This window comes from Pantherophis guttatus, chromosome 10 (genome assembly GCF_059756535.1).
Source record: "Pantherophis guttatus breed Tessera chromosome 10, ASM5975653v1, whole genome shotgun sequence".
NCBI classification, from domain to species: Eukaryota; Metazoa; Chordata; class Lepidosauria; order Squamata; family Colubridae; genus Pantherophis; species Pantherophis guttatus.
Genome location: NC_142072.1, coordinates 27,674,658 through 27,699,670, shown reverse-complemented (window position 1 = coordinate 27,699,670; position 25,013 = coordinate 27,674,658). Strand labels below are relative to the sequence as shown.

The 25,013-nt window shown below is 49.3% G+C and overlaps 1 protein-coding gene and 1 non-coding gene across 2 annotated transcripts; both read right to left on the bottom strand.

The window, feature by feature from the left end:
- Window positions 1-372: 372 nt before the first annotated feature.
- On the bottom strand, window positions 373-25,013 carry PABPC4 (poly(A) binding protein cytoplasmic 4). The gene is made up of 15 exons (XM_034413278.3): window positions 24,506-25,013; window positions 17,897-18,090; window positions 17,049-17,164; window positions 16,472-16,611; window positions 16,049-16,143; window positions 15,399-15,536; window positions 8,178-8,273; window positions 6,648-6,920; window positions 5,316-5,403; window positions 5,002-5,121; window positions 4,228-4,355; window positions 3,326-3,419; window positions 2,864-2,994; window positions 2,495-2,594; window positions 373-624 (listed from the first exon to the last, which is right to left on the bottom strand). Exons 1-14 carry the CDS (start codon window positions 24,717-24,719, stop codon window positions 2,508-2,510), a joined length of 1,914 nt encoding a protein of 637 aa, XP_034269169.1. The 5' UTR covers window positions 24,720-25,013; the 3' UTR covers window positions 373-624; window positions 2,495-2,507.
- LOC117663538 (small nucleolar RNA SNORA55) lies at window positions 15,052-15,179 on the bottom strand. Its single transcript, XR_004590733.1, has one exon. It is a non-coding gene; the product is annotated as a small nucleolar RNA SNORA55 (small nucleolar RNA).

Below are 25,013 nucleotides of genomic sequence, written 5' to 3'. Positions count from 1 at the left end.
TCAGAGAACTGGCAAATGCCACCTCTGGCTGGCCCCAGAGTGGGGAGGGAATGGGGATTTTGCAGTAACCTTCCCTTGCCACACCCACCAAGCCACACCCACCAAGCCACACCATGCCCACAGAACCAGTAGTAAAAATAATTGGATTTCACCACTGACTAAAAGTATCCCATACAATTCAAATTCTCCGTGAGCTGCACTCTACTACAATCTGCTACTCACAGATTACAACTCCTGTATAAAGTTACCTGGATTATCGACCTCTTAGTCCAGGTGCTAGTGTCCCAACAAGAAGGGCCCTTGAAAAGTTTCAATTCAGTTCAATGGGGCTGCATCAGAATCCCTCAAGGACTGCACATAGAGAGGCAACAATTTCATAAAATACTTCTATTTATTGACTTTGTAAATAGGATTGTCTGATTAAAACCAAGTCCAAAAATGTCATTATCCCACATGGAAAGACAAGATGTCCACCTCTTGGCCAGGAGAATGAATCCTTACATATGAAATGAATTGTTTTAAATAAGGCATATTAAGAGCTTTACACACTGAAAATTGTTGAGATATGTTGCATTATGTTGAAATATGCAGAACGAAATGATTTCTTCAGAGACCTTACAACACCTAGGAAGAGAAAAAACACTTTAGATCAGGGGTCACCAACCTTTTGGACCTCAGGGACTACTACATTCATAATTTTAAATCCCACAGACCACTAATACAAATCCAGCATGCAACTCGCTGAAGCGCCTGGACTCCCAGTGACAGGATGGAGTCTTCAGGCACTTAGTTTGGCCACCTGTTTCTGTAATCTTAAATACTTAAAGAGCCATTTGGACCTGTTTCCCACAGAAAATAAAACACTGGGATCTCTCATCTCTCTCCCCCCTTTCTCTCATTTCTCTCTCCCCCCCCACCTCTCTCTTTCTCTCTCTCTCTCATCTCTCCCCCGTCACCTCTCTCTCCCTTTCTCTCTCTCATCTCTCTCTCTCCCTCTCTCTCCCCCTTTCTCTTTTTCTCACCTCTCTCCCCGTCTCCTCTCTGCCCCTTTTCTTTCTCCCCACTCTTTCTCTCTCGCATCTCTCTCTCACCTTTCTTGGTGGTGGGTTGCCCCCGGTTCGCACTGGTTCTATAGAACTGGTAGTAAAACCGCAGGAGGCTCTGCCCACCGACCCCGACGTCATCAGAACACTTCTGCGCATGCGCAGAAGCTTCTCTGCATGTGCAGAAGAGCATGCGTGTGTGCGAGCAAAGCAAGCGTGCACGCGTGGCCCCTTTGCGAACCGGTAGTAAAGGTAAGTAGAACCTACCCCTTTGCTGGATGCACGTTGGTCGCTCGGGGAGATGCACAACCTGCTCTCCACCCCAAGACACTTGCCTGCCCCAGCTGCAACCGATGCTTAACTGCGCTGCAAGAGCAGCAGGCAAGCCATGGAGACATCAACAGCAGTGGCGGAGAGAAACGGCTAGGCCAGGGCTGAAAGGAAGTCACACGTTTCCCCGAGAGACCGAGGTGCGCGGAGCACCAACAAGAGCTGGAAGAAATGCCCACAAGACCCAGCAACAGATGAAGCTTCGCTCCCGGTCTGGAATATGGAGCAAATCTCCATCCCCTGCCCTTCCTTTCTCAGGCCAGGTGAGGAGTGATGTGGAGGGGAGGGCGAGGGGCGGGACCAGCCACTGGTGGGTTCAGGTGACAGGAAGCCATAGCAGGGGGACGAAAGAGCCGTGGGTTGCCAACACCGTTGCTTCGGCCCGCTTGCACCACCCCCCCTCCCACTCCACCCCTTGCACCATTACCTCATTCCGGCCAGTGAGGGCTGCGCTACTCGTTGCATGTTGCACTACCTGCAAAGTTGTAAGTTGCACGCACTTCCCTCTATGGCAGAGATTTCCAGGCCCACCACAAGCTGCCTGGCCAGTCCCATATTCCAGAGCTCTAGTCACAGGACTAGTCATTGGTCATCCCTGAGCAGCTCCTCCACCCAGGTGCACTGCAGACCACCAAAATGTTCTCGCAGACCACTGGTTGATGACCTCTGCTTTAGATGCTAGAGTAACTACCGGCCAGCTCCCCAGTTGCTTGCTGGAGACAGAGGGAGGCAGCAGAAACCCATCTTCTAGAGTTCCAGGGAGAATCAGCGAGTTTTCAATTCTATTCAATTCTATGGATTCAAATCTATTCAATTCTATGGATCTATCCTGGGTAATGAATTTGAATAGAGGAAAATTCTAAATTGTGAATAATTATTTAAATCATTGGAGATTCATTATAACATTTTCTTAAATGGCAGAAGTCTGGCCGATGAATAATGTATTTGGAGGAACAACCCCTACTCATTTTCATGAGCAGAAAGTGTAGGAAAGTATTCAGAAATCAAACCATTTTGCTATCTTGATGCTGCTGCTTTTCCACACAAAAGAGACCACTGACCAGTCCAAGAAAGCAATATGGCTGCTCAGCAAAGTAATGGACCAGGACTAGGGGACTTACCAGCATCCTTGGTTTACGAGGTAGCAGTAACGATGCCCACCTTTTGGGCAGCTTCCTTCTTCGCTTGGTGAGCCTGTAGCACCGCCACAGCCTCCTCCACCTGGGACGGAGAAATTGCATTTATGGGAGGGAAATCCAGCTACCTTACCTCTTGTATGTGTACTCACTGTGCAAATGTGGCTGAATAATTCAATAAAGTAGGAACAGTGCTTCAGATCTGGTGTGGGTATGCTACTGTTCCTGTCAGTGGCTCCCTGAAGAAGCTGCACTTGAGATCTGAAGGGCTCTGTGGCCCTCCCTCCAACAAGCCAGCAGAAATAGAAAGCAGCCAATGTCCCTGGCCCAGGATTGGTGACCACTAGTGCTCACCTTGGAACGGAGGGATTCTGGAGACTCCAGCATGTGTAGCAGCTCCGAGTTGTCAATCTCCAGCAGCATCCCAGTGATCTTCCCTGCCAGGCTCAGGTGCATTGCCTGGATCAATGGAAAGAGACGTTCTCCTGAAGAAGCAAAAATCAAAAAAGTTGATGACTATTTTGTTTAGCATATGGCATCTTGAGGTCTTCTCATAGTGATGTGTTTTAAGCCAGGAGATCACAAGAATTGTCAGCTGCCAGTGTGGAAGAATTAGCCGACTCTGTGTTGTTGCCCAGGTGATGCCCGAGATTAGGATTCCTACACTTTTCAGGGAGACGTCTTCCTTGTCTACCCATCCATAACCATTTTGCACATATGGCTAGGACAGAAGAGCCAAGCAGATGCTGAAAACCCCCTAGATGCACGGCACAAGGTATTTAAAAACCCCAAGGGAGAGATGAGAGGGGGACTCACCCAGCATTTGCTTTTGCTCCTGGGGAGGTGCAGCAGCCAGCATGGATGCCGTCAAAGGCTCTTGTCCCTGCACGTGAACAGCAGGTTGCGGGGCCTGCGAGGAAACCAGGGGTTTTGCCATTAGCACAGCCCACAAAGAGGTCATAGAAGCAATTCTAGCAAATTTAGAAGACACACGAAAATGTTCAAGAGGAGGACATCATTTCCTCACCAAAGTAAAAAAAAAGCCTTCTCTTTTAGGTGAGGAAATAGCTCATTAAAGCGAAAGAGCAACTTCAAGGATTAAAATATACTAAATGATTTGAGATTGTTCCCCGATATTTTATCTGAAAGGGCAACATCTCCTACCAACCAGTTTATCTGAAAAACCCCAGGAATGACTTACAGCCGTGTTTCTCAACTTCAGCGCCTTCAGCCAGCAATGCCAGCCTGTTGAAGTCCACCTGTCTTAAAGCTGCTGAGGTTGAGAAACCCTGACCTAGAGCCAAAGCTGCTGCTCTCCTGGGCATGTTATGCCAGAGATAGTACAACACCAACAAGCATGAAATAATTCTTTGGATTACTAGGCGCAAAGCTAAGTGGTTTATACCTGTCAGGACATGCCTATGTGCACAACAGCACAAGAGTCACCATTCTTTCCAAGAAACAACTATGGCTTTGTAGGTCAGAAAGTAATTTGCTGCTCAAATGTAAAAAGTGTACTTAGTTAGAACTCAGAAAACCACTGTATTTTCACAGCGGAGGAAAAAACCTGCTTTTTTTTGTATTAATGTGGAACGTCTCAACTAGGAAGAAAGAAATGTCATTCCTGTTTCTGTCTAAAACCCAAAAACTTGGCCGAGGCTGCTGTGAGTTGAAATCAGTCACAGACCTGTCAAGGTTCCTACAAGGCTTTGCGTTACCTGTAAAGGCTGGACTGCCGGGTGGGGGCTGTGGATGCCTGCAGCATATTTGTATGGTGGAACAGCCCTGGGAGCTTGGGTGGCTACAGGTGGCCGAGGAGCCAGATTTGGGGCTGTGGCAGCAACCCCTGTTTATGCAGAGAAGTTATGGAGGATCAGAAGTTTATCAGAGAAGTTTAACTTCATTAGCATGCATTAATCTTGTTTGAGGAACCACAGACAAATGTTTTATTTCATGTAAGCATGTGTTAACACGATACTAGCAACAGTCTAGGGCAGTTTATTTGAATTCCAATCTATTATTTCCTTTTCTGATACATTGGTTAAATCAAAAAGCTTCTGCTGCAATATGGCAACTTTCTCCAATAATTTAATACGTTCCCTAAATATTTTGGGAAAATATCCTAAAATTTCACTAAATATTCCCCCCATACACACACAGCTCAAGTTCCCAACCACCATATTAGCCGAGTTGGCTGGAAACTCTGGATGTTGCAATTCCAGCACCTCCAGAGATTCTGGCTAAGTCAACTGTATTTTTCATTCACTCATTCATTTAAAAGGTTTGTAGCAAATGGTACATTTACTACCAGAAGGATCTGTCCAACAGCAACTGGATTATTATATCAGACCGACCAGTTAGTCAATGTTAACTGATGCTTCTTCTGCAGGAGGGACTGCAAGCCTGTCTAAACCTAACAAATTATAAATTTAGATTTGTTTAATAAATAAATGAGAAGATCCCATAGGAACATCTCTGGGCAAAGTGCTTACCAATCCTCTGGGGAGCACCAGGCAACCCACGTGATGCTTGAGCAGTATTTGTGGGAGCCAAATGCCGTAGTGTTGGACGCGGCCCAGACTGGCGCATACTGTTGGGCATACCTTGGAAGCCTAGTTGGGTTTTCAAGAAATGGGGTGGGAGGAGAGAAGGGAACGGCAAGTTAAAACTGGAACCAGGCCTGTGCGAGACCCCACCTCCCTAGAAAACATCCTTAGTTGCCCTTTAGGATAACATGGCACTCTTACACGGGTCTTGAGAGGGAGGGGTCAGGGCTTCCAAGGGCAAGCTGCTCTCCCACACCTACCTTGAGGCCTTCCGCCTGGCTGCCAGCGTGGACTGGGTCTCATCTGAGTCATCTGGCTAGGTGCATAGTACGTGGGTCTGTTTTGAGCCTGGAAAGAAAAAGGGGCTGCAACAGAATCAATCCTGCAACACGTTTTCATTGCCCTTTTACAACACTACTGCCTTAATCCCGGGGAAAAAAGGAGAAAAATGCTAAATTGTGCATTATCTCAAACTTTGATGCCATACCTAGCTTCAGTTTTTTAAACCTGCTAAACCACCAAGACTGCTGTTTCAAATATTGTTAAAAATATGTTCACAACAAGCCTCAGCTTTTGCACACTAGATGTGGAAGAAGGCAAAGCCCTCTTCCAAAGCACAAGTCCATGAAGACCCAGGAACTGAATCCAACTTGAAGGAGGAGAATTCAGCTTATTAAGTTATTAAATGGCACATTTTGACTTTCAAACAGGCCTTTAAAATCATTTTGGAAGTGGGTTTGGGCACAGAACGGTAGTTTCAATTTCAAGATATCAATTCAAGGAAATCCCTACTCATAAATACACCAAATCTTTATTTTCCATTAACCAGGTACTTCACCAAGGCATTCCTGGTATTCATTTGTTGCTGAGAGCTCAGAATTTCCCCCAAGCTAAATTTTAGCTTTCTTGTTTTACCATTTTCTCCTTCAGGATTTTGACAGCCAATAAGGAATTTAAGTAGTTAAGATAGTACCCCAAAGTACCAGCACTATGCTTTTTTTGGGGGGGGGGGAAATGGGGGACGTTAAGATATTTAAATTTTAATAGCTGGAGCAGTGAAGGGTTGAAGAATGAGTAAGGACACCCAGCTGTGGCCAATTGGTTAAAGAGAGCTGGCCACTGCATGAGGGAATCTGAGCTGCGATTAGCTGCTGTCAGTGTAAAAGGGTGGGGTGGGGTTCCTTCTTTCCTGCCTTTTTCCTCTGTGTGCCCTTGTATGCCTTCTGTGATTTACCTGATAGTGTTCCTTCTGTGTTGATTTACCTGATGATGCTTATCTATTATAACTACATTTGTTTATACAAAACGATGGTTCTTGTCAGTGTCTCTAACTCCATTTGGACACCAGCTGTGCCATTCCCTGACAGAACAATTTCATTTAAACCTGTCTACAACTGGCATTGTAAGAATCCACTCACTGGTCCAATGAAAGGGATTCAAATGGATTTCAGCAGCAGATCTACCTTGTGAAAAAGAAAACTGTAAAGGCCCCATGAATCTTAGCCCTTGTGGGAAACAGAAACCACCTGCTTTGGTAGGAGTTGTGGGGGAACCTCTGAGACCCCCCAAAGTCAATTGTGTGGAGGACTCACCTGGGGTACAGCCGGCATGAAATACCCTCCAGAAGCAGGCTGGAATTGGCTAACAATGGTGTTTGCCGGCAGAGCTCTCATGCCAGCGATGCGCTGCAGATACTGGTTGGTGAGGTGGGCCTTGCGCTCCTCCTTTCTCTGGGCCAAGGCCACATACAGCGGCTTGGATCCCACAATGCGCCCATTCATCTCAGTTACGGCTTTGGTGGCTTCTTCTGGAGAGGAGAAGCAGACGAAGCCGAAGCCTTTGCTTCGACCATCTTCCAGCATCACCTAATGAAAGGCAGGGACTGAGAAAAGTGCTGGCAGTTCTTAGTCCATGATGCTGATGTTGCTTGCCTCACCCAGGGAAATACTGCAGGAAGAGAAACACCCCAACATGGACTTCCCAGAGTTGGCCCTTCTTGCACAATGTCCAACAGCAGCGCCGGGCAACTCCAAAGCAGCTTTTGCATTCCCTAGACCCACCACTCCTCCCTCTTCCTTGGCCAGATCGGCCCCAGTCTCTTTAGCACAGAAGGCAGGATCAGCCATGGGAGACCAGGTGGCCTCCCCTTTCCCAAGTGCCCAGGAGGCTCCCTGCAACACTGATTTTTAACTGGCAAGACTTCCCCCTCAATACATTTTAGAAATTTTGCATTGAAGATGATTTCTTTCAACAATTAGAAATGAATATATTTCCCAGGTTCTCTTTTAAAAATTGGCACTATTTTGGTCACAGTGAGGGTTTTTTTCATTTAAAAAGCAGAAATTTCACATGTGAGTTATTTAAAAGATACAGGTGGTCTTCTCTTTATGACCAGTTGCTCAGTGACTGTCTGAAGATACAATGGACCTACCTGAGGGTAGGTATGACCCTGGTGGGAAGTTATGATGGTCACCCTCCCCCAGTCACATGCTCAGCAACTGGGCTGCACTGACAGCCATTTGCAGCCACGTGACTGCATTTTACAACAGCTTTGCTGAAAACTAGCATTTACTTCTGATTTTCGGCAAAATCATGCACATAGTGAACTGTTAGCTCATATGGGCAAAACCACTGGTTCACTATCAGGGTTCGCTTAATGACCCCTGAAAAAAGGCCATAAAGTTGGGTTAGTCACATGACCCAACCAACTCATTTTAGAACCATCACAACTTAAAACCATCATGAGCAAGCTCCATTACAGTCATAAGTTGAGGACTACCTTTTGCTGAACTGGCATGTCTGTTCAAATTCTTAATTTCTTGTCTCTGGGGCCCAGCTATTTTATTCACCATAGTGTCAGAACTAAATTCCCTCATATGTTTCTTTACATCTGATTTCCCTGTATATGCTTTCTTTCTACAAAAGATTCCAATTTTCCACTTCCATTCATCCATTCATTGTCACAATAGTTCTAAAGCCTTATTCGGGCAAATTGCTTAAAAGTGAATCCCACACAGGTGTGCAAGTCTTAACAGCAGTTCAGGCAATATTTGGTTCAACTGGAGGGAGTCCTAGCTGTGGGACCCTCACTCAATATCTGCTTAATTTCCTGCTGTCTTTACCTTAGCACTTGTGATAGACCCGAATGGAGAGAATTCCTTTCTCAGCTTCTCATCATCAATTGTGTCATCCAGGTTCTTGATATAGAGATTAACTCCCTGAAAAGAGGACAGAGATATTAGCATGAGATGGCAACAGTGCAAAATGTGATGTTTCAATTGATTATGAGCAAAGCAAGGATTTTCTTTTCTATCGACAATCATCTCCACACATGCCATTAATTACACAGTCATCTGGAGTTGGTCACCCTAGACATCTGATAAATTAAAAAATTGCAGGATCCAATCTGGGTCAGTCACCAGGACCACAGGTTAAGCCTTCCAAGCTTTCGGTCTCATGCTGGAGCCCATCCTCAGGGAACTTTTCTCTAGCAGAATGTGAATCCACACCCAGATTGGATCCTGCAACATTACCCTGGGAGACATATATTTGCCTTCATTCGTAATAAAAAATTAGGAACATCAGGTCCTTTGCAGAAAGAAACGGACGTTGCTTACCTGAACGTCCCTTCTCGACGCGCAGCTGGAGAATCCAAAGCTTCGGGTTGTTCAGTAGTTGGATAGCCTACACTGAGTGTGTTCCTTTAAGAGATTTCTCTTCAGACACGCCCACTTGCTCAACAGAGTCCCAGTTTTGTTCACGAAGTAAGGAGCAGTAGAGCGTAAGGAAGGAATGTTCAGCAGCCAAGCTGGGTGGGTTGGATTCTCCAGCTGCGCGTCGAGAAGGGACGTTCAGGTAAGCAACGTCCGTTCTCCAACGCGCAGCTTGGAGAATCCAAAGCTTCGGGATTTACCCAAGCAAGTTCATACAGGGAGGGAACCCGGCTGCTGTACGTCGTCTGAAGATTTGCATACAGCTTGGAGCACCCGGCGGCCGAAGGATGCCTCCGCCGAGGCAAAGGAATCCACCTTGTAGTGCCTGATAAAGGGGTTCAAGGATGACCAGGTAGCCGCCCTGCATATGTCGGGAATGGAGGCATTAGTGGCCCAGGCGGCCGTAGTGGCGGCGCTCCTGGTGGAGTGTGGAAGAATTCTCTGCGGAACCGGTTTGTTCCGAGCCGAATAAGCCCTAGAGATGCAGGATTTAATCCATCTCCCAATTGTCGTGGAAGAAACCTTCCGGCCCATGGAAGCGGGCAGAAAGGAAATGAAGAGCGATTCAGATTTCCGGAAATGCTCAGTCCGCTTAATATAGCGGCGCAGGGCCCGTCGGACATCTAAGAGGTGCCAGTCTGCTTCCCGAGGATGTCGAGGATCGGGGCAGAAGTCCGGAAGGATCAATTCCTGGGCTCGATGGAATGTGGAATTTACTTTAGGCAGGAATGAGGGGTCTAGTCTTAATACCACGCGATTTGCGTGGAAGACACAAAGGTCGCTTCTCACAGACAGTGCAGCTAGTTCGGATACACGGCGAGCCGAAGTAATCGCGACCAGAAACGCCACCTTAAGAGTCAGAAAGCGAAGGCTGATTGAGGCGAGAGGCTCAAATGGAGGGTGCATGAGGGCCTGAAGGACCAGAGTCAAATCCCAGGTCGGGTATCGATGTATAACAGGGGGGCGCAGGTTGGATGCCCCTCGCAGAAAGTCGCGAATCGTCGGGTCCTGGGAGAGAGGAAGCTTTGCAGAAGTCAAAAGGACCGTACTAAGTGCAGCAACTTGGCGACGAAGAGTGTTAGGTGCAAGGTGCTTGTCCATGCCCCGCTGAAGGAATCCCAGCACTTCGGGGACAGAAGCAGACGTTGGATCCAGGTGGAATTTAGCACACCAGGAGCAGAAGGAGTTCCAGGTTGCGTTATAAATGCGGCATGTTGACGGCCGTCTTGACGCTTGAATCGTGGGGATCGCATTGCTAGGCACGTTGGCTCGCCTTAGCAAGATCCGTTCAAGCGCCAGGCGGTCAACTGCAACCACTGCGGGTCTGGGTGCAGAATGACCCCCTGGCTGAGAACGATCCTGTCCCCTGGAATCCTCCACGGCCGTGCCACCGACAGGTCCACCAGATCCGCAAACCAGGACCTCCGAGGCCAGTGGGGTGCGACCAGAACGACGTCTGCCCTCTCTGCTATTATCCTGCGGATCAGACGAGGAAGGAGCGGTAGAGGGGGAAAGGCATAGAGGAGACCCCTGGGCCAGGGGGAGGCGAGGGCGTCGACTCCCTCCGCCTGAGGACACTGGTACCGGGTGAAGAACCTGGGGAGGTGAGTGTTGTCGCGGCTGGCAAATAGGTCGACTAGAGGCATGCCGAATCTGCGGACGATCTCGGCGAACAGATCTGGGTGAAGTCGCCACTCGGCGTGGTCCAAGTGTTGTCTGCTTAGCCAGTCCGCTGTGATGTTTGTGGTCCCGGCAATGTGCTCCGCCACAAGGGATAGGACGTGCGCTTCCGCCCAGATCAGCAGTAGGGTCGTTTCCTCCATCAATGGACCCGAGCGAGTCCCCCCTTGGCGGTTCACGTGCGCCTTTGCGGTTACATTGTCCGTGCGTATCAGGACATGGTGCCCCGACACGATCTGCTGGAACCGTTGGAGGGAGAGACGGATCGCACGGAGTTCCAACCAGTTGATCCCGTTGCGACTCTCCTCTGCTGACCACGTTCCCTGGGCAACGAGGGATAGAAGATGACCTCCCCATCCCGTCAGGCTGGCGTCCGTTGTCACCACCAGGCGCTGAAGATTCTGGAAGTAGCTGCCCTGATGAAGGCTCTGGGAGGACCACCAGAGGAGAGACCTTGAGACCTCTGGCGGGAGGGATACTTGTGCGGAAGAGTTGCTTCTCCTGGCTCTCTGAAAGGGGAGGAGGAACCATTGGAGCTGGCGGGAATGGAATCTCGCCCAAGGGACTACAGACAGGCAGGAAATCATTTTGCCGAGCAGACGGGACAGGAGCAGCAAGGTCACCTTCCGAGAGGAGAGGACCTGGGATGTTAATGACTGGAGACTGGAACACCGGTCCGTTGACAGGAACACCTGGCCCTTTACAGAATCTATTAATGTCCCGAGATGGAGAATGCGGGTAGTGGGCTGCAATTGGCTTTTCGGGATGTTGAGGGAGAAGCCATGATGACGAAGGCAGTGACACACCACTGCTAGGTCTCGGGATGCTCGGGCCGGAGAAGGGGAGAGCACTAGGATATCGTCCAAGTAGCAGTGGAGGCGGACCGGATGTTGACGTAGATGGGCCGCCACTGCAGCCAGGAGCTTTGTAAAGGTCCTTGGGGCGGAGGAGAGGCCAAAGGGCATTGCTCTGTATTGGTAATGCCTGTTGTTGTAGGCGAAGCGTAGAAAACGACGATGGGATAGCCGTACAGGTACGTGGAGGTACGCTTCTTTCAGATCGATAGAGGTCATCCAGTCCGCTGGTCGAATGGAAGCCAGAATCGAACGGAGGGACTCCATCTTGAACTGATGGTATACTATAAATTCGTTCAGCTTCTTGAGGTCCAAGATGCCCCTGTGGCCCCCGGACGCCTTGGGGACCAGGAAGAAAATTGAATAGAAGCCGGTCCCGCGATGATGGTGGGGAACCGGTTCGATGGCTTGAATTTGAAGCAGGTGATGGATCTCTGCCTCCATTAGCTGGCGCTTGTCCAAGTTGGGGGAAATAGGGCATTGTACGAAGTGAGAGGGAGGTCTTGAACGAAACTCCAGAGTAAGTCCCAGACGAATTGTCTGGAGCACCCAGGCGTCCGACGTCGAGATCTCCCACTGGGGAAGAAAATGAGCCAGACGGCCGCCAATGGGAAGATGGATGTAGTCACTTCCCTCTTCGAAAGGTACGGGATCCCGTACCTCGAAATGGTCGTTTGGGTGCTGGGGCCTTCCGACCACGGTCCCTGAAGGATGATCTATCGAGGGAACGGTCGAAACCTTGAGAATAGGGCCTTGAGGAGAAGGATCCCGAGGGACCGGAGTCGTTCCGAAAGGGCTGCCTGGAGAAGTAGGACGAAGGTCTACGATCTGCCCTCTTATACGATGATGGCATCACCTTCCGTTTATCCTTGTCCTCGACAAGGATGGGGTCTAAGGCTTCTCCAAAAAGACGGGACCCCTTATATGGAGTTGAAGCGAGGCGCCACCTAGACTTGGCATCAGCTCTCCAATTTTTAAGCCATAATAGACGGCGAGATGTGACGGACGACACCAGGGCGCGCGAAGCAAACTTCGCGGCATTGAGCGAGGCGTCTGCTGTATATTCGGTAGCCGCCACCAGTTTGTTGACATCTTGGCGGAGGCGTGAATCTGCAGGGGGAAGGCGCTCGTGGAGTTGACGGAGCCAGATTAGGCAGGCACGGCTGAAGAAAGAAGCAGAGGTGGCTGCCCTAACCGCCCATGCGGCCGCATTGTGCGTACGTCGGAAGTTAAACTCAGCTTTTCGGTCCTCTGAGCGCAAACCGTCGGCGACGTCGTTGGAGATTACAGAGGAAGCCGTCAGATTGGCCACTGGCGCGTCAACAGTTGGTAACTGAAGGAGATCTTGGAGACTAGGCGCCGAACAATAAAGTTTTTTGTCTAGCCCCGAAGGAGCGGGCAAGGAGGAAGGCGTGGACCAGGATCGTTGGACCACCTCAGAAAATAGCTGTGGACACGGAATAAAGTCCGCTTGCGCCTTAGGCGCCGTAAACAAGGCCTCATGTTGTTGAGAGGTACCGGGCTGATCAACTTGAGAGACTGGGTCAGCCATATTTGTGGCCAACTTGGCCTTGCGCAGGAGCGATTTGAATAACGACGGTCTAAAGAGCCCAGAGAAGGCTGGCTTTTCGGGTGGCATATCTGCATCGTCAGATAAGTCCATATCCGACGGGTCGCACTCTCCCTCCTCCGAAGACGACTCCTCGTGGTGACCATGGTCCAGATACAGCTCGGACCCATGCGTCATAGCCTGATACTGGGTAGGGACCTGTTGGGGGTCCCGGGCCAGAGGAGGAGGAGGAAAACGTGGCTGAGGCCAGGCTCCATATGGTGCAGCCTGTTGAGAAGTCGCTGCCAGCGTCCTGGTAACCGTGTCAGAGATGATCCGCTGAATATCATACTGAGAAGGTGGAGGAGCTGCCTCCGTGGCGCGCAAGCCTGCCGCCGTGGGAGTAAAGGTTGCCTCCGGCTGAGACCGTCGAGGGAGAGTGGCAGTGCACGAGAGGTCCACCGGCTCCATGCAGTGAGACATTAACGCCTCAGGGAAAACTTCCATGTTTGGCGATGGAAACAACGGTTGCAAAGGTTGTTGAGGAGCCTGATGGACGGCCTGGACCGTAGCTTCGACAACGGGCGAGAGTGGCGTAGGTAAGTGTGCGAAAGCAGCTTGTGCTGACTGGTTGCGCGCTTTCTCGAACTGGCGCTCCAGAGCCTTGTGTCTCCTGGAGGCGTCCTTGTCTGCAGCTGATGAGTGTTTTGTCTTTTTAGAGCGTGGAGCAGCCGATGAAGATGAATGCGAAGCGCGTTTGCGGGACCGTTTACGTTGCTTGGCCTGGTCGTGAATGCGCTCGGGAGAGCTGTTGTCCTCCAGATCAGATGAGAGAGCACGTTCAGCCATGTTGTAACCTTTGTTTCTTTTTTTTTTTTTTTTTTTTTTTTTTGAAAGGAGGAAGATGAAGATTCAATAAGTATTTAATTTATGTAAATGGATACAGAGGAATAAATGAAGAGAGCCCAAGGCTAGCAGGTAAGTCTTTTTTTTTTTTTTTTTTTTTTTTTTTTTTTTTAAAGGTAACAACAGATGATAACAGTAGAAGAACCAAAAGAAGCACAGCAGGTAAGTCCAAAGAAAACAATGGGAGAACTAAGAACTCCAACAGTTATAACACAGAGGCAATGTCATAAGCCCAAGAAATTGCCAGCAGGAGGCTTTGGCTTCCAGCAGCCAACTGCGCATGCGCAAGGCAGTTGCTGGGCAGAATAAAACAGCCGTTGACTTCCTTGCACCAGGGTGGAGGGAATGGCTTCAGGGGAGGGCTGCAGAAGAATAGATGATTTTTTCTGGCAGGGAGTCCTTTGCTTATCGCCTCCCCTGATGGTGGAAACGAGGTGCCCAGCTGTAGGGAGGGTTAGAGAAGGCTCGCCGGAGGGACAGGCAATCTGGCGTGAGCTGTCAGAAATGGCGGCTCTGAGCGCTGAGGTGGGCGAAAAAAGGGCGCGAAAAAATCAAATGCTCCTAGCGCCGCTGCCCAGCAAGCGAGAGGACGAGGAGGGAAGCCAACGATAGAGAAGAGCAGCTGAAGCCTCAGAAGAACTTCCAGCGCTGCGTGGGACGACTGGAGCTGAGAAAAGCCGCTTGCGATTTCAAATTGAAGCTGCTGATTGAAGTATCGGCAAGGGGAAGTTGCGGCGCCGTCCCTGTGCTTCCCAGGCGCGCGATCGTTCAGAAGCGATCCCAGCGCCAGCCACCAGATCAAATTTAAATGAGAAAGTGCCGCTGGGAGCAGGGCAACTATCTCAAGCCGCTAATGTCCGAGATCAAGTCCAAGGGCGGGGGCGGTGTTACCGGGAGGCCGGGAAACCTACCCACACGCCAGCGGCTATAAAGTGGAACGGGGATTCAGATAAGTGGCCAGGGTCCCGGAGAAGGTAAAAGTCCCAGACAGCCTGCCTGAGGTGGCAGGCAAAACTCACCCCTGGCCAACCAATCGAAGAGAGAAAATTTAATCCAACGAAAAAGGCAGAAAATTATGAAGAAATCCAAAGCTTCAGGAACAGTTTAGTAGAGAAATATAGAGAAAAATTCAGACAGTGTCACAGGCTCAACTGAGTGAACTAAACTGGGACTCTGTTGAGCAAGTGGGCGTGTCTGAAGAGAAATCTCTTAAAGGAACACACTCAGTGTAGGCTATCCAACTACTGAACAACCCGAAGCTTTGGATTCTCCAAGCTGCGCGTTGGAGAACTCTAAATGTTGCAAAGCTGTAGAGACAAGTTTCTTTACAAGAGAATTTGCCTGGATTTGCTGTGCATTTCTGTAGCACCATTTGTCCCCAGGCCTGCACTGCACAGTCAGGATCAGGAAAGATTTAGGTGCATCTCCCACTAGGCCATTCCTTGGTCCTGCTTCTACTCCCCCCATTGAGGGAGTTCAGGGAGTCCTAAAGGAACTCAAAATTCACAGGGCTGCTAATCCAGCAGCTTCAAGCTTCAGCAGAGCACAAATTCATGACCTAACTTGTCCCAACAACGGTCCCTCAAATGCACACACCCTTCCTAACTTGGGAGTCCTTTCCTTCCTCCAGAGGCAAAATACCTGGTAACGACTGATCCTCTCTTGCTTCAGCTGCTCAAACCTGCGTTTCAGCTCTGCCTGCCGTTCTACCTTCTTCTGTGCACGACCCACAAACACAATTTTCCCATTGATATCTTTTCCATTCATTTCTTCTACTGCCTGTAAAAGAATTCAAAGCAGCAAATCCCTTGCAGACATGGAGTCTTCCTCAGACACATGGTGCTGATTATTATTATATTTTCCAATGTTAATTTGGGATTAATAAACTCTGCAATCAACGAGCTAAAAACTGAAGCAAGTTCAAAGTCTTGACACAACCTTGGATAAATCTGGAACTTTCAGTTCTTCTCTGAATCACAGGATCCTCTAGTGCTCAATTAACTGAACAGCATTCACAGTTCTTCCATTGGAAGGCAAGGCTAAGGCCCTTCCCAGACTCTTAGCTGGGATACTCAGAGTTTGTTGAGTAGCTGCCTTTTGGTAATAAAATGGGAACTGTCACTGCCCACAGACCTGCCCTTTGCTTAATACTTTCTGTTTTACCTGACAGAAAATCCAAAATAAAGGGATTTGCTTTCATTTTATTTCTGCAACATTCACCAGAGCTCCATTTCTCAGTCCAAAAACAGACGCCAGACTGACTATGTACATAGTAGCCTCACAGTTTATACCTTATTGGCCTCTTCATGCTTTTCAAAACTCACGAAGCCAAAACCTTTCGATTTCCCAGCCGGATCAGTCATCACTTTAACACTGAGGGTCTTACCTGTTGTTGGAAGAACAGGGTTAGCAATGTTACCTGGAGCAAAATTACAAGGAGAGCTTTTCAGAAGGAAAACTATTGCTGAACAGATCATTATATTACTAGTCCACATCGGGATGCCCACCTACACTTTGTCTGGAATAAAAAAAATCACAGATTGTTTTTGACCCAGGTTCAAGCCCCTCTTATCTCACCATTGCCTTGCTTCTTCCTCCTGTCCTTCAAGGTGATTCCTTATGCCTTGTTCAAATCTTAAAACATCTAATCAGCCATCATCTATAAAGGCTTCAGTTAGACGTGAACATAAAAAATCACTTTCTGGAAAACCCACCGTAGTTGCTGAAGAGATCCTTCAGCCTCTCGTCATCCATCTCATCCCCAAAGTTTTTAATATAGACGTTGGTGAACTCTTTGGCTTTGGCTCCCAACTCTGCCTCACGTTCTTTATGGGATTTAAATCGGCCAACAAATCTGGGTGGAAAAACAATGACAATCCCTGGTGAATGCTCTGCTCCTGCCCCCGGGAGAAAGGCAAGGCAAAGTTTCAGGGAAGAAAGGCAAAAGCAAGCAGCCGGGGGTGGGGGGGATGGGGCGGGGCGGGACTGCGAAGGAGGACACAAGACCAAGCGGAAGAACCCCCTGTCCTGAAGCAGCAAAGCAGCAGGCCAAGGGGAGCCACTCACTGCTGGGCAGGATAAAGCCTCAGGGAGTCAACCCAGCCCACAGCAGGGAGGCGTCAAGTGAAGCCAGACCCCCATGGCAGGAGGTGTTGGCTGTGGCTCGGGCAGGGAAACTCACCAGCCCTGGAGGAGACAGGCAACAGGCCAAAGCTTGGGCCAGGAGAACCAGCAGCCTGGTGGGTTAATACTGAGATGCATCATGTCTCAGCTTCTGGCTGAGACACTCACACTTTGCGGTCGTTCAGCAGCATGCCGTTCATCTTCTCGATGGCGCGGTCCGCAGCATCTTGTGTCTCAAAGTGCACAAAAGCATAGCCCTTGGAGCCACTCTCATCACACACCACCTGTAAACGACTGGGGTTGATTAGCCAGCACTGACAGGTCAGTTTATTTCATGTTAAGTGTTTCCCAAGGACAAATGGAAGATGCAAATTTTGCATCGTGCTTGGCATCCCCACTGTGAATGCAGCTGTAAATCACTACAGTTCAATGTCTGTGGTGGTTCTCAGGGTAATTTCAAAGCCTTGAAGTGAAGCTCAATTCCCAAGCTATTATTTCACTGCAGGGAAAGAAGCCATCAAAGAAAAAAATGGGTGTCCCCACCCTTTTTCATCACTGGCCATATCCACCACTCCAGCCCCGAACTACTTTGCAGACTTCCAGGTTTTAGAAGTGCCCAGTGTGTGACTGAAACATTTTGCAAAGCAGGGATTAGCTCCAAGAAACTCTATAAAGAAGGCAGCTTAATTCTGATCTAAAGCAAGGATTAACGAGATGATTTAACAAGTTGCCTCCCCCCACCCCCCAAGTGCACACAACCCACCAAGCGATTATATGAAATGTTGGATAGAATCTCAAAGAGAGAGGGTGGGAGGGAGGGAGGGGGAGGGGGAGGGAGAGGGAGAGAGAGAGGGAGAGACAGAGACTCCATTTTGCCTGGCTCTCTTACACGACTCCCCTCTTTGTGCTTGATGCCACCAACCCAATCTTATTTGACATACATGGAGAATAAGACCCAGCCAATTCTGAGGGCCAGTTCCCTGAAGTTCAGGAAACGGAACTGGCCTAGGACTCACCTTGCAAGAAAGAATATTCCCAAAAGCAGAGAACGTGTCATAAAGTGCTTTATTGTCTATGGATTTATCCAGGTTCTTAATGAAGACATTCCCTACGCCCGATTTCCTCAAAGAGGGATCCCGCTGAGACCACATGATGCGGATGGGCTTGCCTTTGATTACATCGAAGTTCATGGTGTCCAGAGCTCGCTCAGCTGCAGCACAAAGAGCAAGAAAGAGAAGGGAAATTTTATCTTGAAAAAAGCAAATGAGACTCCCATTGGGAGTTCACCTCTCAACACTTATTCCTTATTCACCTGGCAGATTTAGGAGAGCATTTCCTCAGGACAACCTTGAGCCTGAGCGGTATATGGCATATATATATATGTAGGTACATGTATGTACAGACATGCACAATGATATCAGTGCGTTATGAACTTATGGCCCTGGGAAACTGACGCTAACAAGTTGCCTTATAACATCTAATAAATGCATGGTAAAGAAATAACCTATTCCAGAGAAGATTCTGCCCTGCCTGGATGATACAGGCAAGTACTAGAGAAAAATGCCTGTTGGCCTGGATCCAGGTGATTTGGATCATTTTTATCATATCTCCAACCTTTCCTTCTTGGTTATTTACAACTCCAAAGGGTCCTGGAAAAAATGGATTATCTGGACCCCTTTTGGTCAGGTTCAGACCAGGATAGGTTGGCCGTGCTTGCTGATATCCTGTGTGGCAGTAATGCACCCAACCTGGCTGTTCTTGACTCTCAGCCAACTTCTCTACCACTGACAATGGCATCCTTCTGGATCACTTTACGGGGTTGGGAATGAGGGGGTGATGCTCCCCCTTCCCCCAGGGCCAATTCCAGTTGGTGACAGGGGGTGAGGAATCTAGTCTTAGATTGCTGCTTGGTGGGCTGGCTCAAGTCTGGGGAATTGGGGAAGAACATATTTTGGCTAAACCATACCAAGACTGAGTGGCTGTAGGTTTGCAGCCCCAAGAGTCCTAGAGAGAGTTTATCTTTGACTTGTGTGGGGTTATTCACTACTTCATTCAGATTTAGTGAATAATTTGGGGACTCACAACTCCTGCTCAAAAGATGACAGCTGTGATCAGGCGGACCTTTACCCAACTTTGTCTTGTGCGCCAATTGTGTCTCTTCCTGGATCAGAGGGAACTGGTTATAGCCACTCACACCTTACCCAACTCTCAACAAGGCACTCTACATGGGGCTGTTCTTGAAGGCCATCTGGAAGCTTCAATTAGCCCACAATACAATGACATGGACAGTTATTGGTATTCCTCATTACACCCAAGGAATAGCTCTACTCCACAAACTACAGTGGCTCCCTATGCACATCCAGGTGAAATTCAAAGCAATGAAGCCTTGCATGGCACAGAACCATTTATTCTTGGGAGAACTTCCCTCTCACAAGAATATCTGCCCATCCACATTTTATAGACACACACACAAAATGTGTGTGTGTGTGTGATCTTTGTTACTTTATAAGTAACTCAAGGCGGCAAATATACACAATCCCCTTCCTCCTCCAATTTTCCTCACAACAACCACTCAATGAGTGGGCCTGGCATGCTCCAAAAGAGAGGATACATTCTGAATCTCCTCTCTGGGATCCTGCCAGGAAGCCTGCTTTCTCGGTACCAGCCCCTGCCATTTAGAACCATCTTCCTTAATAAACAAAGCCCAATAAACAATAAACATAAACATCTGCAGGCCTTTCAAAAGGCCGTTGAGCCCTGTGTACGTGGGTCAAGATGAGTACTAGCAGTTGGTGATAGAGCCTATTTTAGCATTTTAAAATTGTTTTAAATTACCTGAGTGGTCTATGTTGTGGGGGTTGTACTTAGGTAAACGATTCTATACAGAATCATAGCATTTGACTTGGGTGATTATAAACATGTTATAAAATTATAAATACACGTTCAAAGCTCCTCTTTTTCTTTGCAAGCAGACGATCCTAACTAACTTTCCACCACAGCCGAGACAGCTTCAGGCAAGTGTGTCACTTTCTAGACCTTCTGCAATTGAGACACTTAGATATGCCACTCATCCTTCAGGATTCTATTTTTATACTAAGCAGCACATTAAAAGCGGTGACATATGCATACCAGATCCTGTTCATAAAATTCAGAAGCTTAGGAATCACGCCAAGAACGACCTTAAATTGTGAAAGAAGGGGATTCAGAGGGTGATACCAACACAGGATTGCATTCATTGCCCAGGTCAGCCTGGACGGTTCAGAAAAACTAACAAGGATAGTGGCAGTCTGGTCTAGCACTTAAGGCACCAAACTAGAAAGCCAGAGACCATGAGTTCGAGTCCCTTCCCTAGTCATAAAAGCCAGCTGGGTGACCATGGGCCAGTCACTCTCTCTCAGCCCAGCCCACAGGATTGTTGTTGTGGGGAAAATAAGAGGAGGATGGTGCACTGGATAACTTCACTGCCTTATTTGTAAAAATAATAAAGGCAGGATACAATTAAATTAAATTAATTACATTAGTGTCCGACAATGAAAGACAGATGAAAAGACAAAACACAGGACTGGCTGGGATTTTAAGAGATTAGGATGCCACTGAAGCCAAAAAAGCCAATGCAATCCTAGGTTACATCAACAGAGGGATAAAATCAAGATAATGTGAAGTGTTAGTACCACTTTATAATGCCTTGGTAAGATCACACTTAGAACACTGCATCCAGTTTTTGTCGCTACGATGTATAAAAAAATGTTGAGATGCTGGATAGAGTGCAGAGAAGAGCAACAAGGATGATTACAGGGCTGGAGGCTAAAATATATGAAGAATGGTTGCAAGAATTGGATATGTCTAGTCTAGAAAAGGAGAACCAGGGACGACAGGATACCAGTGTTCCAATATTTCAGGGGCTGCCACGAAGAGGGAGTCAATCTATTCTCCAAAGCACAGGACAAGAAGCAATGGATGGAAATTAATCGAAGAGAGAACCAATCTAGAATTAAGAAGAAGAAATATCCTAACAATAAAAACTAGTGGAATGGCTTCAGAAGTTGTTGGTGCTCCATCGCTGGTGACCTTTAAAGAGACTGGACAGCCATTTGTCCAGAATGTATAGGACTGTGATGGCGAACCTATGGCAGGCGTGCTGGAAGTGGCACCCAGAGCCATCTCTGCAGGCATGCCAGCCATTGCCCGTTGCTCTTCTGGGTTCCGGCACGTGCACATGTCGGAGCACCAGAAACTGAAAGAGCAGTTCCCCCGCGCACATGTGCGTGCTGAGAAGCTGAGTTTCCGGTTTCCGGTGCGCGCATGCGTGTCAGCCAGCTGGTCTTCGCACACCAAACATACCAGAAATTGGAATACCAGGTAACTGGCACACCTGTCGGAAGTTCAGTTTCCTGGCAGGCGCATGCATGCCAGGGAACTGTTCTTCCAGTTTCTGCTGCTCCCATACATGCGCGCCTGGGAGCTGCTCTTCTGGGTTACAGCACTCCCCTGCGCACACGCGCTACTGTGCCAAAAAGGTTTGCCAACACTGGTATAGGGTCTCCTGCTTGAGCTGGTGGTTGGACTAGAACTGGGCTGTCGAACTCCCAGCCCAAAGGCCGGATGCGTCACGCGCTGGCCACACCCACCCCCCGTTTAGCAAAGGGGGGGGAAAGTCCAGATACATCACATGACGCCGCTGTGACGACGTGAGTTTGACACCCCTGGAGTAGACCACCTCCAAGGCTCAGTTGTCTTTCTTTATCCAAAGTAGCATCCATTTCAAGTGGCACTTTAGTCAGCTAGTTAAATTAGGCAACATTTATTTATAGTAGGAAGGGGTGTTCCCAACAGAGATGCTGGTAACTCCCGCATTATCTCTTTGCAACTGAAAGGGAAAGGCAATTTGAAACAGAAGCAAGTAATACAAGAGAATTTGAGAATTTGGCGGATCTTTACCTGCAGACATTTCTCCAACGCCCATAGCTACATGCTAATAAAAACTACTAAAATAAAGATGGTTTTGGTTTGAGCATTGGGACAGATATGGTAGGCGTTATTCAGTACTGTGCAATGTTCTACCTTTATGAAACACTATCAGAAATTAGGTTTGCTGCTAATGGATGCATATATAAAATTTCTATCCCATTTTCTGAATCAAGAAAGTTTCCTCACAGGTATATTATAATATCAGTGTTGATTCCATACCTCGATGACACCTATGATGGTTCCTGAGTAATTTATTGCCACCTTTCAGCAATAAAGTTTCCTCAAGTCATATTACTATGTTTCCTCAAGTCATATTACTATGGTGGAACAAGAAATAATATATTGATCCATTCATGTCCCTGATGGCTAATGAAAGACCATTTCAAGGCTGAGTAGGAATTACCCAGGACAAAATCTTTTGAATTTCCACAGAACACACCTTATGTTTCTGGTTATATGGGAAAGACCAAAACAGAAGGTAAGCTATAAACCACAGTTTACACACCACACTGCCAGGGTTCACACAAAATGCTATGCTGAAAGAAAAAAACCTCCCACACTGTAACTCAGTGCGACGGGTGACCTAATTCCTGAGAGCGGATGGAGCCCAACTCTGAATCTCAGTTTCTTTAGAGGTTGAGCTTGGAGACCTTCCAAAATAACATTATCCATTTATGTTCAGCCTAGAGACATCCTTTTCATGATACTGTGTGAGCATCCTTTTTAAAATCGGGAACAATCTTCAATCTGAAACTCACAATTGGGCACAAAGTTCAAATGTATACACCCATTTCTCTAGAAAGCAGCCCTTTTAGCTCCATGTTCCTTCTCCAGTGCTCAGGCAATCAGAGAGGAGGAAGGCTCTTCATTAAGAAGCTGGATCAACACTCCTCTGCCTGTCTCAGGGAGTTAGCAGCTCACAAGAGGAAACCCTCTGGGGCACCACATTCCCATAAACCAGTGTTTCTCAATCTTGGAAGCTTGAAGATGGGTGGACTTCAACTCCCAGAATCCCCCAGCCAGCGCTGGGAGTTGAAGTCCACCCATCTTCAAGCTATGAGAAACACTGCCATAAACCATTGGACTCTTTCGGGGGTGCACCTACTACAGCCATGATGGCGAACCTATGGCATGTGTGCCACAGGTGGCACGTGGAGCCATAACTGTGGGCATGCGAGTGTTGCCCTAGCTCAGCTCCAGCGCACATGTACGTGCCGGCCAGCTGATTTTCGGGCCTTCCGGGCCCACTGGAAGTCAGGAAACAGGCTGTTTCCAGCCTCTGAAGGGCCTACAGAGGCCCTACAGGGGGGTGGGGAAGGCCGTTTTCGCCCTCCCCAGGCTCCAAGAAAGCCTCTGGAGCCTGGGGAGGGCAAAAAAACAGGCCTACCAGGCCCACTGGGCCATCGTGTGCCAAAAGCAGGGGTCGCACAGGGAGGGATTGTGCGTGAATGCACAGGGTGCGGGGCGCATTGAATTATGGGTGTGCACATGAGCGCACATGACCCCCCCTGTGCTCCCCCCACTTTTGGCACGCGACGGCAAAAAGGTTAGCCATCACTGTACTACAGTGTCAATGAAAGACAATCTCCAAACGTAATGGAAGGACCTGTGGCCCTTCCTATCCTAACAGGCAGCTGAGATCACACCCTAAAAACTACTAAAATAAAGATGAGTTTTGGTTTGAGAGACCAACTCCGCCCCTCTATAAAAATGCCCCCCCCTTTTTCAGGACATGGTCCCTGGATGTCCACTCTCACTCAGCAAGGGCCCTCAAGACCTCTTGAAGGACAGGAACACGAATGACCAATGACCAGAAGCCCAACTAAGAGAGAGACCAGCAGGAACCTCAGTGCAGCCAACCGTGGCTGGGTTGGGAAGTGGCTGGGAAGTTAAGGAAAGACCCCGGCACTGGGAAGTCGCATCCCCTTGGCTGCCAAGGAGCCCACCTGGAGGCCCCGCCAGGCAAGCCAGGTGCAAAAAGCCTGTCCCAGAGGGGAGGGGAGGGAGGGAGGGAGGGAGGGAGGGGCATGGAGGTCCCACAGCGGCTTTACCCCCACCTCAGCAACCTTTAAAGGGGCGGGGGCAGGGGGGCAGCACGCGGCCTTGGGGGATTCTGGGAGTTGAAATCCACCCATCTTCAAGCTACCAAGGTTGAGAAACACTGGCATAAACCATTGGACTCTTTAGGGGGTGCACCTACTACAGCATCCACGAAAGACAATCTCCAAACATAACGGAAGGACCTGTGGCCCTTCCTATCCTAACAGCCAGCTGAGATCACACCCTAAAAAACTACTAAAATAAAGATGGTTTTGGTTTGAGAGAGCAACCCCACCCCTCTATAAAAACGCCCCCCCCCTTTTCAGGACATGGTCCCTGGATGACCACCCTCACCCAGCAAGGGCCCTGCAGGCCTCTTGGAGGACAGGAGCACCAATGGGCAACGACCAACCGAGTGGCTGGGAAGTTGAGGAAAGACCCCCCCTTGGCTGCCAAGGAGCCCACCTGGAGGCCCCGCCAGGCCAGACAGGTGCAAAAAGCCTGAGGAACGAGGGGGGGCCTGGAGGTCTTTACCTCAGCAACCTTTGAGGGGCGGGGGGAGGGGCAGCACGCGGCCTTGGGGGGGGGGGTCTGGCGGCCGCTCTGCAGCCCCTCACCGTCTCCGGGCTGCTGGAAGTTGACGTAGGCGTAGCCCAGCGAGCGCCGGGTGATCATGTCCCTGCAGACGCGGATGGAGAGGACGGGCCCGGCGGGGCTGAACTTCTCGTAGAGCAGCGCCTCCGTCACCTCGGGGTGCAGGTCCCCCACGTACAGCGACGCCATCGGGTAGCTGCTCCCGGCGGAGGCGGCGGCGGCGGCGGCGGCGTTCATCTGGGCGGGCGTTCCGGGGCAGCGCGGCGAGCGGGGCAGGGCAGGGCAGGGCCGAGCCTCGGGGAGCCTGTCCGCACGCCGCCAAGGCCTCCGGGCGAGGATCCGGGCCTCTTCCTCCCGGGGGCTCCTCCAATCCCGCCTCTTCCTCCTCCTCCCCCCCCCTCCGCCAAGCTGCGGCAGAGAGCGCCCCGCGGAGGCCTTCAGGGGCCGCGCCGAGGCCTCCCCGCCGCCGCCGCCGCCGCCGGGCCTGCACGGGCCGCCCGCAGCAGCAGCAGCGGCGGGGCGGGGCGGGGC